At 47.6% G+C, this 12,781-nt stretch overlaps 3 protein-coding genes and 1 pseudogene across 3 annotated transcripts; 1 reads left to right on the top strand and 3 right to left on the bottom strand.

The window, feature by feature from the left end:
• Positions 1–1,496: 1,496 nt before the first annotated feature.
• Positions 1,497–2,933, bottom strand: SAPIO_CDS8730 (uncharacterized protein; the record flags this gene model as incomplete). Its single annotated transcript, XM_016790308.1, has 2 exons — positions 1,497–1,636; positions 1,688–2,933. 2 exons carry the CDS (start codon positions 2,931–2,933, stop codon positions 1,497–1,499), a joined length of 1,386 nt encoding a protein of 461 aa, XP_016640054.1.
• Positions 2,934–4,120: 1,187 nt separating this feature from the next.
• SAPIO_CDS8729 (Uncharacterized protein) lies at positions 4,121–5,671 on the top strand (the record flags this gene model as incomplete). Its single annotated transcript, XM_016790307.1, has 3 exons — positions 4,121–5,155; positions 5,228–5,494; positions 5,546–5,671. The coding sequence occupies 3 exons, from the start codon at positions 4,121–4,123 to the stop codon at positions 5,669–5,671; spliced, it is 1,428 nt and encodes a 475-aa protein (XP_016640053.1).
• A 1,045-nt stretch (positions 5,672–6,716) lies between these two features.
• SAPIO_CDS8728 (uncharacterized protein) lies at positions 6,717–8,060 on the bottom strand (the record flags this gene model as incomplete). Its single annotated transcript, XM_016790306.1, has 4 exons — positions 6,717–7,134; positions 7,210–7,216; positions 7,267–7,419; positions 7,838–8,060. 4 exons carry the CDS (start codon positions 8,058–8,060, stop codon positions 6,717–6,719), a joined length of 801 nt encoding a protein of 266 aa, XP_016640052.1.
• A 2,085-nt stretch (positions 8,061–10,145) lies between these two features.
• Positions 10,146–10,727, bottom strand: SAPIO_CDS8727 (annotated as a pseudogene; the record flags this gene model as incomplete).
• Positions 10,728–12,781: the final 2,054 nt, after the last annotated feature.

The following is a 12,781-nucleotide window of genomic DNA, read 5'->3' as shown; positions in this document are numbered from 1 at the left end:
GCAACTGTCGCAGGTGGTGAATTTAAAGTCGATGGTGCTATTGTACAACCACTACTCCTTACTGGGGTAAAACCTTGTATGGATATCTACTATCAGGAGACTTTCGGTCCTGTGGCTGCCCTGTACGAGTTCGACACAATCGAAGAGGCCATTCAGCTTGCAAATGATACCGAGTATGGCCTGGTATCCTCAGTATACAGCGATAATATCACCGAGGCTATCGCGATTGCACGGAAGATCAAGACTGGTGCATGTCATATAAATGGACCCACTGTCCATGGTATGTTCCTCATCTATTAAATCATTTGGACCACAGTAAAACATGTTGGCAATCTGACTATCAAGCAGACGAGCCCCATTTGCCACTAGGAGGCCAGAAAGCTTCAGGCTACGGAAAATTTGGAGGAACTGCTTGCATCAATGAGTTCACGGAGGACAGGGTGGTGACAATCTCGAGTCATGGGCACCACTATCCAATCTGAGGAAACCTTCCTATGCGCTCAAAACAGAAAGACCCGGAGCTATGTTCAAAGCAAGTTTGATTGGCAGCAGATCAATAAATGGACCTACTGAACTGCCACGATTTTTTGGGATTCTGCCACATATCACTAGTTCACAACCCCGTTGCTCCTATACTTGTAAACAACCTTGGACATCTATTTGCCTCTCGAATTCTGAATGGACATAGCACTACTCCAGGGCCTTCGTTTCAAGCCATACGTGAGGCATTGTTGAGAGGTAAGCCCACCTGGAAATGTCCGTATATATGGGAGTCCCATGGTGCATGGCAGCTTCCTTTCTCTTCCTTCTCCTTCAACGAAGAGCAGCTCTATGTAATTTTCCGATCACCCAGTTGATTCGTGCTCTCTTCTCAATCTGTTTGAGAATATGCATTTATTTTGCGGGATTTGGTTCTGATATATCTATGGCATCGAAGGTAAACAGGCCAGCTCCGCCGTATGCGTGTCATAAGTTGTTGTCCCACAAGCTGATGTTCGGCATAGTCGCTGTTCAGGATCCTTGAACCTACACTCCCCTTGGGAAACATGTCCAGTGGTCCACTAGAGGTTGTAGGCATCCTGTATTGATGTAATTTAATTTAGAGAGCATCTACATACGGATGCCCGTAAAAGGCACGCCTAGAATCCAGTCCTCGCCAAGAGGCCGTCAGGTTATCCACTACAATGGAGATCCCACAAGGCAGCGCAGAGAAGGTGTACTGATTAGAAATGTATGGGCAAGAGACAGCCAACGTAGAAATTTCGTTTTAGAGATCTGGAACCTTGCGCAGCGTATCAATCTGTCTAAAATCCAGATAATCGACTAGGAAGTCTGACGAGAGCCTACCATGGAGTCTGCGGTCCATACCCGGCCCCCGCCCGTTCATAAAATTTTCAAAATTTATATCCTTCAGGGAGAATGATAAATCTTATGGCTCATTCCGCTGCCCATTGAGGCCTCTTACAAGTCCGCCTTGGATATATGGACGCAAGTAATTATGCTTTCTTCTCGTTGCTGACAATTTCTTCGTGTAGTCTGCCTTCAATCTCCTCTTGCAAAATGATAAGCTCCTCTTCTGCCGGTGCGTCGATGTGCTTGTTAAATGCACTCTTTGGATTGCGCAGGAATAGGACCACTGTAAAATGTTAGTGTAAAGCTTTGAGAAAACACGTAGTCAATCACTCACCAATAACTCCTAAACCGCTAAAAGAAGCTGCTGCAATCCAGGCATGTCGGAAAGCCAGGACATAGGAATCTAGCACCGCGAGGCCTCCAGCCGCCGCAATCTCGGGTGTAACACCAGCCACTTGCGCGATGACTTGCTGGTTTCCAGATTCCAAAGCAGGAATAAGCTGAGCCAAACCCGTCGCAGGAAAACCTAGTGGCATAACTGCAGCTGCCACTTTACGTGACAGGTTTTTTACAAGTGCGGCGTTTAGGAGGGCGTTATTAATGGCAAGTCCGACAACACCCCCAAGACTTCTTGAAGACATCAGAATACCAGTGGTAACGGAAATCATTTCAGCTGGGGTGGCCATCTGAGCCACCACGGGTAAGTTCGTCAGAATAGCGCCCATACCAGCGCCAGCAAGGACAATATAGCCCCAGAATAGGCTTGGGCTGGAATCTGACTTGATGGTACCTGCCAAAAGGGACGTGGCCAGCGCTAGGCAGATAAAACCGGCCACTAGAGGCTCACGGGCTTGTTTCGTCACAGTGGTGTAGTAGGCTGCGATAGGTGCAAGGATCGCGGAGGTGACGAAAAAAAGCACAAAACGTGTAGCGCTATCGAAAAAGTCGGTTCGATTGACCATAGAGACCTCGGCCACGAAATAAGAGTTGACGGCAAAGAAGGCCAATCCTTCAACGAAGACTGCGAGGATGGCAATCGTGAAGTTCCAGTCTGTGAAAAGTCGATGGTCGAAAATGCCATCCTTCTTGATGAGCCATTCGTAAACAATAAAACAGGCGATCAGAACGAGGCCGCTAACGAATGGCGCGAGGACATGTGAATTAGTCCAGCTATACGGGTTATATGACCATTGTAAAGCAATACAAAAGAGGGTGAGCCCACTGCTAAAAAGAGCTGTACCAATCCAGTCGATTCGCTGAAGCTTCTGTGGTAAAGTTAAAGATGATTGAAGCTCTCGCAGTGGTGGATTATAGCCGAAGTATGCACCAGCAAGGCCCAAGGCACCGATCGCGATGCACATATACCAGTAATACCGGTAGTTCTCAGCATTCCCGTTTCGCAGAAGGGCCCCGCCGACTAGAATGCCGGTGACTCCGCCGAGGCCACTCGATATGTTGACGACAGCCTGGCCGAGTGCTCGATGACGCCGTTGAAGGACCTCCGATGGGATCGTATAGTAAAGAGACTGGCAGGCTGATAAAAAGCCTAACATGCAAAATCCAGCGAGGGCAGTACTCATGTTTTGCGCTCGTGAGATAGTAATGCATCCAAGGACACCCATGCATACACAAAATAGGATAATTCCTTTTCTCCCCCAGAGATCGGCAGCTTGGGCCAAAGACGGATTTATGGTGACGCTGAAGATATTGATGCAAGTGCTGAACCAAACTGATTTGGTGGAGTCCCCGAGGAGCGCAGCAGTTGACTGAGCTAGTAGGCCCGAGCCGACGATTGCAATCATACTTGTCGCAAGAACGAAGCTTACTGCCTAGCAAATTGGTCAGATTTTCCTGAAATCATGCAAGAAATCCCCCATCTTACAATAACTGCGATAATGGTTTTTGAATGGACACGGAGTTCTCGTTGCTGGACTTCGTGCACGGTGATATTCTCTATGGTCTCCACCCTTCCAGGTTTGGGACTCATGACGGGCGGTTGGGCGGTTTACCTGACTGTAAGTCGAAAAAAATGAGAGCGTGGAAGAAAATGTATTATTATGGGGAGTGACGTTTGCAAAGGATAGGCCTGGAGTTCAGCCTCCCTGTTTGTGCATTAAAGATAGGGCGGGAGGTTGGAGAACGCAGCCCGGTGGGAGATGAATCTGATTGCTTCAAATACCTCCTCTAAGGCCTTTTCTCTGTAGAGCTATTAGTCCTAAAAGCACGAATTGTCCCAGAACCACGAGGAGGTGTGGTTACACATGCGGGGAAATAATCCGGGGGTGGAGTGGTGATCCGGGGAAATAATCTGGGGGTGGGTCGTGATCCGGGGAACCCGTATCCGACACTGTGGAACATATTCCTCAACACGATTACCGGCTTGGCGCCGCACCGCCGCTCCCCACCGCGAATCCATACTCAACCAAGGAGGCCCCACCTAGTTAACAAATAAGAATCCACCTCAGTGGCACCGAAATACCGTGTTCCATGGGGCAGATCCGGAATAGTACTAGGGTGGGTTTTAGGTGTGTCTTGGCCATTTTCGGTGGGGTCTGTTTTCGAGAAGCTGGTCCACTTCAAGCCACTGGAGGCGTTGGTGGTAGCTTTGACCTGGGTATTTGCAGTGTATCTGACAGCAGAGAGCGAAAAAGAAACGATCTACCCACTTGTAAAGTCTACACTTCCCCAACCATATCCACCTTGCCGTATTTAAAGACAGCATCAAGGCGCTGTTTGGGGAATCAGTCAACCAGTAACCACAGTCAACATGAGAGCTTACGATCCATCAGTAGAGACCCAGGTCTTGACCTCTTCTTCCCCAGAGTACGAACAGTATCGAACTCGCATCTTCAACTCTCGCCAACCTAACCGCAAACCCATCGAAATTGTCTTACCCAGAACCACTGAAGATGTCGTCGTAGCTATCAACAGAGCCGGAGAGAAAAACATCAAGGTTGGTGTCCGCTCGGGCGGCCACCTGTTCGCTGCGCCCTCAGTCATCGACGAGGGCATGCTGATCGACACAAAATACTTAAATAAATCTCTCGAGTACGATGCGGCAACAAAGGTCATCAGCTTTAGTCCTGGCCACACGGTGGAGGACCTAGCCAACTACTGCACGTCGATCAAGAGATTCTTCCCGTTCGGCCACTCGCGCAGCGTCGGTATTGGTGGCTTCTTACTGGCCGGTGGTCAAGGTCTCTACTGCCGTGGCCACGGATACACCTGTGAGACCTGGGTCACGCAGATCGAAGTTGTCCTCCCTAGTGGAGAGGTGGTAATTGCCAGCAAGACGCAGAATCACGATCTTTGGTGGGCCGCTTGGGGCGCCGGTCAAGGCTTTTTTGGCGTTTTAACTAGAATCTGGGGTCGCACTAATCGTTTTCGTCAACAATTTGACGTGACCTACATCCTTGACTCAACCGAATGCTTTAAGCCTCTACTGAAGTGGGCCCTGGACAACTCGGAGCGTATACCCCGACATGGCGTCGACTTGATGATTGGTACCCTATACGCCGACGCTCAAGCTCCAGGTGATGGCGACGAATCCGAGGCGAAGCGGGTCTTCATGGTCCTTAACGCAACAATGGCTTGTGACAGCATCGAAGAGGCCAAAACCCTCTCCGCACCCTTGGGTGCTATTCCCGAGGAATTCAAAAAATTTGTCGTGGCCCACATGCCAGTGCAGGAGAGAGGCTGGGAGGACATGTGGGACCTCCAGGATAAGTTCATTCCTAGCGGACAGGGCGAAAGGTATCGTGTAGACAGCATTATCGTCGACAATGGCGTCAGTAATGATGAGGTAAGAGCTCCAGATGAACATCAATCATTCCGTGTTAGAGGAGAGGTGCTCCGAACTGACGCCAGTATATAGATTGTCGAGGCCTGTAGTCCAGCCTTGTTCGAACTTCCCACCCGCAAGTCCACCGGCACAATTATCATTGTCGACTGGAACCCCGATGAGGCAGATCAGGCGTTGAGCTTGCCGCAACGAATGACTGTGGCCACCATGGTGTGCTATCACAACCCTGAACTCGACGTCAAAATGGATAAATGGTCCTATGAGGTGTACAAGAAAGCTGAGAAAGTCGGTCTCGGCCAGTATATCGCCGATTTTGACGCCCAACAACGACTCACAAAGGTAGCGTTCTTGTTTGTCTCCGTGCTATAATATTTACTTGTTGACATTTAGCTTCAGGTCATGACAGACTCAGCAATGACAAAGTGGCTGAAGATCCGCGAGAAATATGACCCTGAAGAGAGATTCATTGGATATCGATCATTCAAGAAGTCACTGGAACTCAAGTGGAACCGATGAATGGCAGGGCCTCAAAGTAACTTGACTCAAATCTCATTCATTTGCGGACAACCATCCGCTTCCTTGCGGTGCATGGCTTGTTCAAAAAAACTTCTCTGAGAATCTGTATCGGATAATATAAGGCTCGGTATCTAGCGTCCGAGATGAAACATCCTTTTCCCAGCACCGTCTATCCTTCTCAAGGCAAGGTAAATGGAGCGAGGTCTTGATCATCTTAAATTTCCCGTCTGGATTACATGTCGCTGTCACCCATGGTATCGGTCTTAATATGTGAATATCTTATTATTCCTTGTATCTAACAGTCTTGATACGAAACTATTTTTCCAGGCTAGAGAGGTATTGAACCTTCTAAAACCGCTAGTCTTGGCTCTTCTGCGAGGAAGTGTGCTTTCGCCATATACGACCATTCCATTGATGTGCGCCACGCCAGTCTGAACGCCTTTAGCCGGCCTTAGCCCTTTAGCTAGGTTACTGGTGAAGAGGGCAGATGTAAGGCCATATTCGGTATCGTTTGCGATTCCCAGAGCCTCTTCTTCAGTTTCGAACGTAATGATAGACACACAAAGAAAGCTCTCTGTCTTATTAACGCCAATCTCTGTAGCCACTCTTGTAAAATGACTGGTCGCATCCGTGTGACCACCATCTGGGTTGTATTTCCATAGATCAAGTGCGCGCCTTTCCCAGAACACCCTTCACAAGTCCCTTCACCCTTCTCTCCTACCCCCTTTCACGTGGTGCTCTTAGACGGGCTATTTTAGAGAACACGGAGACGGGGAAACTGGCACTGGTCTGGCTCCGCGATACCGAGATGGAAGAGTATGGTCTACGAGGGTGATATAGCTTGCGGGGGTGTGGGTAATTCCTGCTCTCTACGTGGTGCCGGAGAATATCACCAGAAAGAAAAAGGAAGACGGAAGTGCAAGTAAGATGAAAGTTTTGGAAGAAAATAGAACGCGAGAATGTGCGGGCATTCGGTTCTATGCGGGTGTCTATTTGTTTCTCACGGATATTAAGGAGATGGGAGACGACTCAGTTTCTTCCACACTCAGTCTACATGTTTCCTTCTAGGCCGCCCAAACGTGCATCCAAAATTGCAGAGGTTCTCTTTTAAAAATTCTACAGCATATTCCAGCGTTTTGACCAACTCATCAGCAGTAGAAGCCCTGAAAGTGCCAATCTTTCCAGCCCCGGCAACTTTAGCGATTCCAGAGTAATCGGTCGTTGGCGTGAAGCTGATATTGAGTGCCTTGTTCGAGACTCTGGAAGCGGGCCCGTCGGGACGGACGGGGAGGAGCGAATTCTGCGGGGCGTTCCAGCCGTTATTGTTGAGAACGATGGTAAGTATCGGGATATTGTACCGCTTTGCGATCCAGTATACGGAGCCAGGGAACGAGAATAGGTAGGTTTCGTCGCCGACTATTTGGCGGACGAATTTCTTTGCTCCAATGTAGTCAGTGGCAAGTCTGATACAGAAGGCCTAGGTATTAGCAGGAAGTCCGTTAATGTTCGATCTACCACGAGTATACGGTTGGACTTACAGCTCCGCTACTCCAATCTGAGCCCTAAGTCACCTCCGCTATAGTTTCACAACGAACCTGGGAGCGTTTCTTGAATTTTCTCGACGACAAGTTGCGTGTCTGTGACTGCCTCGATCATAAAGAGGCTATCTTCAGGTACTGCCTTCCGGACCTGGCTGATTAGGTGCTCAGCTCCAAAGTAGCCTTCAGCGGTCGGTTCGGTTGCGGCACCTATTTTTTGCAGATGCTGGTTATACGCTTCCTGAAGCTGAGCCCAATGTCGGCTATAAGTCCGACGTGAAGATTGGGCCAAAGGCTACTTGCGTCGCAATATGCTGGTTAAGCTGAACTAGCGCCGCCGTATGTGCGTCGCATCAGGAGCGATGCTGAGCGTTGATGTAAAAGACGGCCATGTTCTACTTCAAAGGATCGACGTCTATATGGAATATTTGGGCATCAGGCTTTGGCTTGCAGCGTGTGGGGATCCATGGGACGCCGCAGTCCAGTACCAGAATAATGTCCGTGGTTTTGATGCTATCATCATCGCCACGGTAGCCACAGCCCAGACATGCCGGGTGGTCCGCTGTAAATAGCCAGATGTAAAGTGGCTGTGTCGTGGCCCTAGAGGATCGAATGGGCTTCAACGTACTTGGAAAAGACATTTCACTGCCCCCTGCGCCAAAGACTCTCAGACCCTTGACGGCTGTCGCAAGTTTGACCAGTTCTGCCTGCGCCCTAATGTCTTTGCCGGTGAAGTCCGTCACAACAAGCGGCTCGGAAGCATGGATAAGGGCCTGGGCAATGGTATCAACCGCCGACGGAGTGAGGGCTACCCGGTCGATCGGTCGAATTCCAGTATTGCTGGTCGACATGGTACGGCTTCATGTCGGCTTCGAGAACCTCTCTCGAAGTGTAGAGGTACACCGGACCCTTTGGACCGCTAGTTGCGAAGCTCAAAGCGCGATTCACCACTTGCTTTAGGCATATCTGTTAGCACGCGCATCATTGCTAGAGTACTAGCCCGGCGCTCCTGCTCTTATGTTTAACCCAGAGCGAAGTTCTGCCGAACATCCGCAATACTGCTCCACGATCGCTTTCTGGCTGTGAACATCTTAGAGACACTGGATATACTCAGTTCGGGATCCCTTTAGCTCTCCCTCAATTGTAAAGGGGGAGGGGACCGCAAAAATAAGTAGCGGCCTCCTGCTAACGGACGCATTGTGTACAGCACAGCCAAGAGCCTGAGTGCCGACGTCAACATGGACTATTACAACTGCGGTTTCCCGGTGACACGGCAACCATCTTCGTTTCCAAGCGTCAGTATTTGGTACCTTATTATGGGAAACAATAAATCACCCACCTCACTAGGACATGTTATGATAGTTGGGAAGCGACCCTTTCCTCCTGGTTTTGCACAATTGCTTCTCGGATACTTGGGTGGTGAGACCCAAGGTTATAGAAGCAGTGCGTGACGCCAGCATCCCAAAAACTGTCAACGAAAGCAAACGAGGCAGTGTAAATGCGACCGCTTGAATTGTTTACTGAAATATCCGCAAATTGTGTTCATTGTTCATTGCGAGTGATATAGGTTTCAATGTGAATGGGCATTGGGTTTCTTGTCAAGCCTCTTCATAAGCACTGCCCATTCGGCTTATACAGGCCCTCATTTCCCAGAATCCCGCCACAAGGGGGATTACTGATCCGACGTTTGGCCGGCTAACTCTCTCGGAATAGAGGCTAAAGTGTTCCCCCCCCCGGCGGATCGGGGGCTATATCGGTCCCGGATCTAAGTTCTAATTATCCCGTTGGAACGCGGAAGCCCGACTCTCCCTAGCTTCGGCTCGTGAGAAAACAAGAAAACAACCCCGGTTGTTCAGTTAGACTATGGCTTCACCTAAAACTATGGCTGAAAGGTTTCTCTTGCTTTTCGCAAGAGAAAAGTAAAAAAAAAAAAAAAAAAAAAAAAAAAAAAAAGAAGATAGTAGGCCTTGACGCGTACATGTTTTGCCCTATCTCTGGCTTGTAAGACGCACCTGGTACAGGGCGGTAATTCTCTGGAAACCTTTAAGGATGGTTCCCACGGAGCAGTTTAAACCAATACTGACTTATTCCCTGGTGCAGCACCTCGGACGCTGTATGTTTTCGGCGTTAAAACCGTTATTTGCATGCTATGGGTAATGACGCTGATGGCCGCCTGAATGACATCCTAGGGAAAAGGGAGCCGGCGTTATTCCTGACCGTTCGGTAGCTATTCAAGGGCTTCAATGCCGTGTAGCATTGTAACATGACGTCGGTAGAGTCTTGCGATGCCTATTTAATACTGCCGGCATCCAGGATTCGACCAAGTCACTGTTTTCCAAGTTCATCTACTAGATGAGGCATAACTTCATGTAGGGGCGAGGAGCATCAGATCTTGCCGATTGCGAAACTCCTGGAAGAAATATGAAGGCGACGAATGGGCTCGCCCGTTTCATGTCTTTTCTTTTCATTCGAGCCTCCGGTCCTGAGAGGATTTCTCGATCCAACTTGCAACTACATAATATACTCAAGAGTTCATCGCCGTTCCTCTCAGCCCAATCAGCACCACGGAATTCACCGACATATCGACCAGTTGCTGGAGAGAGTTCCACGATCCTCGAACGAAAGATGGCGTAGTCAATCGTCTAGAGGCTTCTGGAGTGATAACTACAGTTCCTGTCATTACATGGAGCGAAATTATGTGGTTTTATCAGTGCTCTACATGGTAGCTAGTGCGATCACTTTCTGGGTAGAGTGTTACCCTCCTTGACCATACTGGTAGGGATCATGCAGTACTTTGGATTGAAACCTTATCAAACATCTAGGAAGCGGAGGTTTTCGACCTGCGAGATGGCCAGCCGTCATTGACTCTGAGTAGTACATTGCCCACCCAAGTAGCGATCCTTAGCGTTGTACTCCATCTCTGCAGTGAATACAACTCATGCAAGAAGCATATCACTGTTCAAAAGCCCATCAATGAAATGTTCCATCTCGTAAGACAGCGTCATGTCTTCCTCGGACGCTTTGGCAAAGTCTAACTCGTCGATCCCAGCCTCTGGCTGGAGCTGTTCAGTCCATGAACTAAAAGAGTGGTTTGAGGTATACTCTGGGGCCACTCCTTCCACGTCATCGCAGAGTGTCTCGGAGTTAAAGTAGCTTGAGTCGATCTCATCTACATTCCCCTTGCGTGAGCCTAAGCTGGTACTCTCCATATTGAATGCAGGTGCCGCAATGGTTGCTCGAACTGCGTGTTCAACAAATGTTGCGCTCAGGTCCGCGGCGATGTAGTTATTCTTTAGTTTATTCAGGACCTGAATGCACTGAGAAAAGCCTCGAATCGCAGCATTGCGTACTGAAGAATCCACAGCTCTCAAGTTAAGCAGATGCGTCGTGAGAGCTGGAAGGAGGACTGTAACACCGGTGAGCGAAAGATACTTGACTAAATCCTCACGATCCAGTTGAGCCGCCACAGCGGTGATTTCTGCAGCTGCCATGCATACTAATTTGCGAGAATCTGGCATCGTGCTAGATAGAATGGTGGACGAGGAGAGCCCACTCTTCATTTCTCTCAATGCTCTTGGTCTATGCAATGTCGAAACAGCAGCATAATAAATCATTTGGAGGAGGGCCTGATGGACCCGCAAAGGGGCGTGTCCACGTGGTTCGGCCTTGAAAATTCGGTCTAGCGAGAAAAGGCGTCGGCATTCGTCTAATTCTTTGTTCCGATCTTCAAATTCCGGACTGTTCTCTTGGACTGAACGAAGCACCAGTCTGGATGACAGGCGCTCAACTCCCCCCTCTGTTTCTGGGTTGTAGCGAAGCAGGCAGTACTGCGTTGAGAGGATGCGACCAATGCTCAGACACACCGTTACTTTCGCGATGCACATTTCTGCAAGCCGCTGTTGCATGCCCACATCTCGTATATATTGACAATCGGGTATGGGGATACATCCGCCGCTGGGAATATAGCCGATGTCAAAATCCTCCAGGGTGAGCATCGGATACCCGTGATCTTCTGGTATATGCATTGGACGCCGCATACCAAGAGCAACCAGCCGGTCCCGCATCAGTACCGCCCACCATATTCGCCGGCGGAGGTGTACGAGTCTCCAAGGCATGCTCCCATCCGTTGGCGGCAAGTGTAGATTTAAATCCAGTGCTTTAGAAGCCACAATGCCCACCCATTGCCAAGTATCTTTTGGATCTTCTGGGGTTTCGTAATGAAACGTCAGGAGGAGAAGGCCTTGAATCACAGTCAAGCTGTCTGTTTCGCAATCATATTCGTATAATAGCTGAGAATGTCAACTCGCCTGTCACCGTCACAACACTGGTAGGGCAATGACATACCTTGGCTTTCCGGAAAAGCTCCCCCTGAGCCTCCTTACGCGATGCATACCCGGCAGCCAAGAGGGATGCCGTGGTAATGAATGCCGCGCCGGCGAACATGATACACTGGAAAAGAAATAACGAAACTTTATCAGGAGCTCCCGAGTTACCAGATAGGGAGGTAAGAAATCCAGCTAGGTCTAAAGCCGGCAAATATGGGTATACGAACTCAATATATGCCGCCAATAGCTCACCGCACATTTTCTGACTCGGCACTGTTAACGCCCCGCTCCATATGAGGGCTGATATTTCGGTTGGTCCGACGTGAGATAGTAGGGCGTTGAATACGGGTCTAGATATCGCGGGCTTATCCGAAGCCGGTAATGGCCTCTGATCGTGAGGATCTAATACTATAGTGTTGTCCTGACGTGAGAAATATGTGTGCGACACCTCTATGTTGGATAGAGGGCAAGGCTTTGGCTCTGGGCGGTCAGAATAGTGGCTAGCTACCCTATCTGTTCATTGTGAGCTAAGTTGGACCCCCTACTTGTGGCTACCCCCCCCTTTTAGCCACCCTAAATTCTAATAGCCCAGATAGCTACTGTTATCTTCTATTATAATCCTAATACTAGCCTATTAATAGTATTAGGTAGATATAACTAGTAATAAGATTAAAATAGTTATCTATTAGTAGTAAAGTAAGGTAGTTAAATAGTATTTATAAGATATAAATAAAAAGTATATATTTAAGTATAGGGGTATAGTTATACTTAAATTAACTACTAGAAAGTCTTAAAAGATAAACTAGATATATAGTAGAATTTATAGTTTATATAGATATTTCTCTTCTAAGCTTTCTTTAGATTACTTTAGCTTACTATAATCTTATATAACCTAAATTACTTATAGATTACTATAAGTCTAAGTAATCTATTATTCCCTATAATCTTAATATATTTTTATAATTTATTCTTTTTTACTAATTTTAATTATCTAGCTTTCTATCTTAGCTAAATATAATTATAATATAATACCTTTTCTCCTTTAATTTTTATTTTTAAAAATTTATAAATAAACTTATTATTTATTAGTTTTTTATTTTATAAGTTCTCTTTTATTTTACTAAAATATTTTTATTATAATTATTATTATATCTAACTATATTTATAGATCTTATTTTAAAGCTTCCTATAACTATTTAAATTTAGCTAATATAATTAAGTTATTAAATATTAAAACTAAAATATTA

This window comes from Scedosporium apiospermum (assembly GCF_000732125.1).
Source record: "Scedosporium apiospermum strain IHEM 14462 chromosome Unknown SEQ_SAPIO_0124, whole genome shotgun sequence".
Lineage (NCBI taxonomy): Eukaryota > Fungi > Ascomycota > Sordariomycetes > Microascales > Microascaceae > Scedosporium > Scedosporium apiospermum.
Note: the sequence above shows the minus strand (reverse complement) of the source record. Positions and strands in the feature narration are given on the sequence as shown.